This window comes from Littorina saxatilis, linkage group LG7 (genome assembly GCF_037325665.1).
Source record: "Littorina saxatilis isolate snail1 linkage group LG7, US_GU_Lsax_2.0, whole genome shotgun sequence".
NCBI lineage: Eukaryota > Metazoa > Mollusca > Gastropoda > Littorinimorpha > Littorinidae > Littorina > Littorina saxatilis.
Window position 1 is genome coordinate 49,265,644 of NC_090251.1, and position 6,926 is coordinate 49,272,569.

The 6,926-nt window shown below is 45.5% G+C and overlaps 1 protein-coding gene across 1 annotated transcript in view; it reads left to right on the forward strand.

Moving 5' to 3' along the window:
* Nucleotides 1-4,584, forward strand: part of LOC138971698 (uncharacterized) — an 84,728-nt gene extending 80,144 nt beyond the window's left edge. The window contains exon 4 of the mRNA XM_070344477.1: nucleotides 1-4,584. This exon is cut by the window's left edge and continues 142 nt beyond it. Coding sequence (XP_070200578.1) covers nucleotides 1-3,033 — 3,033 coding nt within the window. The 3' untranslated portion in view covers nucleotides 3,034-4,584.
* The last annotated feature ends 2,342 nt before the right edge of the window (nucleotides 4,585-6,926 follow it).

Genomic DNA, 6,926 nt, shown 5'->3' on the forward strand with positions numbered 1-6,926 from the left:
GAGGCCAAGCAGCATGCGCGGAGGGTGCAGGAAGACGGGAGGAACTACGTGCAGGACTCTTACCTCTTCCACCACGGCTCGCACTCCGACAACAGCAGCTGCGGCAGTGGCGGCGAGGACTCGCTGGATTCTGTGCTGCTGGCTGTGGGCGAGGGCGACCTGGAGGCGTACCTCAACCTGTGCGAGGGTCTGCATGACGTTGATCAGCGTCTTCAGCACGCGCAGCACACGCAGAAAGCCTTGGTGCAAGAGATAGAGACTGAGGCGCGTTCCACGGAGAACGTGGACACGTTTACTGGCAATCTTCAAGGTCGGAGCAATCCTGAGCATTTTCTCAGCGGTAAAAGCCACACACACGTTGTTGACGTGAATTATCAAGGTCACTTTCACCCTGGTAAAGGACATAAATTCAATCAGATTCAAACCCACCAAGGTCATTCAGCACATCCGCAAGATTCATCAGAGGACGGTGGGGTGGGTTCAGATGCGCAGGTGGAGGCCCTGCACGTCAAAGTGACGCGAGCCGTTGCTGCCAACGTTCTGCAGCAGCAGCAGGAGCTGGACGTGGCAAGAGAACTACAGCTATGGGAAGCCAGGGCGAGGGATAGGGACAGACAAATCCGTCAGCTGCAGCACCAGCTGGACCGGTGTCAGGGAGAAGAAGAAGAGTTGCAGAAAAAACGGCTGTTTGTGACTTTACCGAACGCGGAAGGTGGGCAGTGTGTAGGCGGTCCGTGGAATGTAGACAGTGTGAACAGTATATGTGACGGGGTCGGTGTGAATGTAGACAGTGTGAACAGTGTGTGTGACGGGGTCGGTGTGAATGGAGACAGTGTGAACAGTATATGTGACGGGGTCGGTGTGAATGATTATGAAAACCGCCAGCAGGCAGGCCCCTTCGTATCATGGAAGTCAAGGGCGGATTCTTCGGTAACCGGTGATACCGAAAATACGCCGGTCGATATGGAGGAAATGCATGCGATGGACAGGCGGAATAGTCCTCAAAATTGTGATTTCTTTGTCTCAGACACCAAATGTGTTTCATCTCCACGCACCAGCTATTCGACTGTGAAACTTGACTCAGAAGGTGCTGAAGGGTTTCATAATGAATACCACCCACGATCACTTGACACGGGACCCGTGTTCCCGAGATTGAGGTCAAGGTCAACGGACGGTGGTCACAGGTCAAAACCCCCTGTACCACAGCCGAGGTCAAGCAATGGATCAAAAAGCAACCTGCAACTGACTGGACTGAAACCTCGCTCATCCAGCGACAGCGGTTGGCAGTCAAAAGGAGTTGACTCAATGGTACCTCAGCAGGTGTCAGGATATCCACCTGAACTCATAAAAGGATCAATGCTTGAAAACTCTCACCCAGGCGGTTCAGATGGTGTTCCTGAACTCTCTCAAGAGCACCTTTTACAACAACGTCCCTCAGGACCCCAAAACAGTATTGAAAACGTTGATTCCGTGCATCGTCGACATCAGCTTCTGATGAGTAGTTCGTCGACCTTTCACAGAAACTTAGCCAATGACTTCCCTCATAGCCAAGCGGCCTATCCGAGCTTCCCTGGCCAGCATTTGGAGCTGTACGAATCCTCCAAGGACGACAGTGGAGTGGCGAGCAGTGACTCGAGCACGGACAGTGGCATGCTTCTCTTTGACGCTGCAGCCAACACGGACACCATTGGTCAAGGCAACAGGCCTGCCCCTGTTTCTTCACACCCCGATTCCTTCCTGGATGTCAGCGTCAGCTACACTGGATTTGACCAAATCAGCGAAGAAAATGTCAGTTATGATGGGTTTGACAAAATCGGTTACGCCGGTGACGAAAATCTCAGTTATAGTGGATTTGACAGGGTCGGTTACGCTGGTAACAAAAGCGTCAGATACAGTGACCTTGACAAAGGCTGTTACGCCGATGACGAAAATATGAGCTACAGTGCATTTGACAAAGTCGGTTACGCCGGTGACGGAAGTGTCAGTTACAATGGATTTGATAAAACTGGCGAAAACGTCAGTGGCGGTCGAGGGGAACACGCTCGCTCGTACGAAGGTGATGGATATGTGACTGATGGTGGATGCGAGGCCAAGCAAACAGGTGAGAGTAACGACGTGGAAGAGAGTGCGCGATACGGTGAAGGTGACACCACGGCAAACCCCCAACACTTCTTCAACCATGATTCCACTTCATTCTTTCCACGACTTCCTTCTTCCAGACACAATGCTTTCAGCTTTGAGGACTGTGACAGCGAACAACAAACATTCTCTGAGCAGAAATTTGACAGGTTACCTCGGGATGGATTTCACCATTCCTTTGAAATGACGGCAGAAACGCACACGTATTTGAATCCAAAGCCTGTGGTACCCCATATGCACAGGAATAACTTTGCAGGTTCTGTAGTTGACACTAGAAACACATCCCAATGCTCAGAGACCAGTGACAATTTTGAGTCACAATCGTTGGTATTACCGAAGCAAGAAAAAAACACTGATTTCTTGTCATCAAGTTCTGAAGACGTTCAGACGTGGTCAGACTCGAACGACCTTAAGGAAGGTACCCATCACCTAAACGGAATCACTCAGTTGCACAGCCATTCGAACTTTGGAGCCAGGGACACTCAGATACAGAAGTGGTCCCTCCCAAGCCAGCACAATACATTTGACAGACACACGGATTCAGTTACGTCTGGGCCTCACAATACATCGGACAGACTAACGGATTCAGTGACGTATGGGCCTAGAGGAACACACAAGTGGTCAGAATCTAGTGAAGACTTCAATGACACTGTGCCCATCATAGTGACCGACGGTCAACGCCCCAGCCATCACCCTGTGTCCATCATTAGTTCAGGCAAGCACAAAGGTCACCGGTCTGACCCCGCCCAGTCTCGCGCCAAGACCGTGCGCTTTGCCGAGAACATGACGTCGTGGGCGTGGTGTGCGCGGTACGATGACGATGACGCAGACAGCTCTGACGACACCGGTCTGAGCTCTCTTCCCGCCGATGACGCTTTAGAGACCCTAGTTTAGCTGTGCACAAGTCGTCCCAGAAGACTGTTTTAAAGATGACTAAGCTTTTGAAATAGCCAAAAATTAATGCCAAATTTCAGCACTGATGGGTTGGATTTTTTTTTGGTTTTTTTTGTTGATGCAGCACTACAATCAGTCGAGATTGAGACGAGGGGGGAGGGGGTACGAATAGGGTACTGACGGTGGTAACTGGGATGTGAGGCCTCTCTGATGAGTGGACACCTCCCATGAAAGGACATCTTCTAGGCCCTTTGTCTATTACCTTGACCAAAGCTTACCTGTCGTGACAGGCCACCTGTAATGTAGGCGGGACACTTCCCACTGATCTCAAGAGTGTCCTTTCATCGCAGGTACCACAGTACACGGAGGGAACAATTTATTGGCTGACTTTGTACTGAAACTGGATAATTGTGATAATAACACTCTCTCTAAATACTGATGGAGGTAGGGCCCGCACCCTGGAATGAGTATGGTACTCTGGGTCAGTTCCAACGAAGAATGCTCTTATTTAATGCATTTGGAGACATATCTTAATCATTCCGAAGATTATTCACTTCTGTGTTCTGAATGTTTACAGTCAAGGTGCTCAGAGAAAAGTATGTTATAATTACTCAGCCCTTTGCTTGTCTTTTTTGCACTGTATATATGTGTTATCGAGTGCAGCTAAATAAATACTCCAAAATCAATACAGAATTTGACGTGCTAGTTACTTCATATAACGACTGCCTAACATGGTTTGAACATTTTATGTATTTATTTTGTGTGTTGTATTCATGGAAGAACCTCTTGATCATTATGATTTACTTAATAAAGTATGCAGCGGCTGATATCGTCAATATATCGGACCTCGTTTTTCAAAGACGGAGGTGTATCGAAACAAAGATAAAAAAACAATTAAAAAATTAACACGTGTAGGCCCCATGTATTCTTAGTTTCCTTTAGACCGAATAATTATAATAATAAAAAGAGTAATACGAGCTCGACACTATTACTTTTTTAATGAAAAAAGACGTCATTCCCATCATCCATACTGTTGCTGGCACTATCATATATCTTCTTTTTCTTCTTCTGCGTTCGTGGGCTGAAACTCCCACGTACACTCGTGTTTTTGCACGAGTGGAATTTTACGTGTATGACCGTTTTTTTACCCCACCATTTAGGTAGCCATACGCCGTTTTTCGGAGGAAGCATGCTGGGTATTTTCGTGTTTCTATAACCCACCGAACTCTGACATGGATTACAGGATCTTTTTCGTGCGCACTTGGTCTTGTGCTTGCGTGTACACACGGGGGTGTCAGTAGACACCGAGGAGAGTCTGCACACAAAGTTGACACCTGAAGCACACACCTGAATCAGTTTAGCGTAGATAATTGCACACACATTTTGTCTCAGTATGTGGTTTCTGAGATGGAGATGCCGCGTCTCAGTTTACCCGGCCGAGTAAAGAAAAAAACCATCATATTGTCAAGTTGATACTCGAATCTGTCCACTACTCTTGAAATGAAACCAGTTGTCCGCATTACAAATAAATGCTGACCACAGGAACTTTGATCTTTTTGACGGAATTATGTATAGATGTGTGTGCGTGCGTGCGTGTGTGTGTGTGCCCGTGTCAGTTTGACGGTGTGTGCTGTAGCCTATGTGTGTGTGTGTGTGTGTGTGTGTGTGTGTGCTTGCGGCCATGCTTGTCGGTCGTCAATACAAAGGTGAGAGATGAGCTGACAGTGGTAGAATATAGGTCCCTGGGCCCACTAACACATCTGCAGGTTATCGGTCCAGAGCGGGAGACTGTAGTTCAGTCGTTGTTACAAGTGACGCTTAGAAGTTCAGTTTACACACGATGATCATAGCCCGGTTCAAAACTCAAGTCGTCACAGGCTTTATAGCACATACATATCAGTTTAGTCAAAGTAATGCGGCTTAGGGCATGGATAAATCCCTTTTGGATAGACATGACCATTTGTCATTATGGTCAGACTTGTGCCGCTTATTTCTACATCCCCGCCTTCTCCCTCTCTCTCTCTCTTGATGTTTTACTACTAGTTTAATACTTTGATGAGATACTGTTCATTTTAGGTATGAAACGATAACATGTGTGTGTGTGTTTGCGCAGTATGTGTGCGGGGGAATGTGTATGTATATGTGTACATGTGTGTCTGTGTGTGTAAGCGAGTGTGAGTTTGTGTGTCGGTGTGTGTGTGTGTACGTGCGTGTGTGTGTATATGTATGTGCGCAGTATTTGCTTTCGTTTACAATTATTCTCTGTATATGTTCCAAGGACAGGTTGGAAGATTAGGCTATTAGCCTAAAACCTTTATCCTGATGTAATAAAGTTCAAAGTTCCGAGTTCTCACTGTATGTCTCTCAATCTATGCAAGGGAGCTAATCCAGCAAAAAGAATTGGGAATTATGATTACACGCAGTTGTCTCCCCTAGGACTTGCTGTCAACGCTGTCAGTGGGGCTTTACTTCAAAACCGCATAACAGATTACTCATTAAGGGCAGAATATACCTGCGCAGTTTCAGAGGCACAGACGACGCACGGCCTATTATTTAATCCACGATAGGGATTATGACGAGTACTTTTCCTTTCATGCAACGTGTAGCGGGCTGGGATAATCTGCAGTGTATGGTCAGTCCTGCTGAAGTTACATAATTATGTGAGCGGAGCCCCTTGGAGATCCTCGCTTATGTCCATGTCGCTTCGATCTTTGCTTGCAATCCACTAGTTACAATTTAGACCTCATTAACCCAACGATTTAGACATTCTGTACTTGAAATTTACTAATTACTCCAGAAATTGTTCCCGGACTCTAAGCTCATTTAATTTGAGCAAATTCTAATCTCAAGAAAACAAAATCGTTCAGATTATCACAGTTTCTATTGCATGGTATTGTCCATAAGGGGAGAATGTGTTGCTTCAATTGTTAGAATGTATATGTATTTGATGTTTAAATAGTATGGTTTTTATTCATAGTTAATATGTAAAGCGCGGAGAGCACAATTCACTGTGGTTCGCGCTATATAAGCTCTCATTATTATTATTATAAAATCTTTCACACATGTACATACCATTTACAACCCTCTCGCACACAACACAAGAGCGTGTATCAAGGTGCGTAACCAGGACAGGCCAATCAAAGTATTTAACCTATAACAGACCTGGGAACCACCGTTTTGTACTTAAGTATTCTCAAACAAACTTAGCGTATTTTCAGAAAAATGAGTACTGCACACAACCTTTGAACATCGATGATTCAAACGTGCTTCACACGCATCTGTTGCACCGAGTTTACCAATACATTTAAAACATGCTTCTTTCAATGTTTAACAATAAAAGCTGTAATCATTGATCAAATGCCGAGTTAAAAAGTTGTTTTTAATCATTAAGATAAAGTGTCCCAATAAATATTCAGGAATGACAGGGATGCGCATGTAAAGAAAAGTATTCTAGGAATTTTCCTCCTTGTATTTTTTTTCGGTGGAATTTTTTCTCCACCGACCGTACTGATCATATTTTAGACAATCATGCGAAATCGAATGGGTTCCCAGGTCGGCTATAAGTATAACAATCTACTAGAGTGGTAGTAATCAGTAGTTAGTCATAGTGTATGATGCTGTGTTCAACCTTGGATCCACGATTCCAGGTCAGGCACTTGGACACCAACTCCCATGTAACACTCAATTTCAAAACCACACACACATTCACTTGTAACGTAACTACGTTGTTCACACAGATTTCTAACACACACACACAGACTGTCTCAGTCATTCATTTGCAAACACACACACACACATTTCAAACCCACAGTCACACACACTGCCATACATCTGCAAACACAAACACTCAAGTTCTACATTCTCACACACACACATAAAACAGACGATGCGTG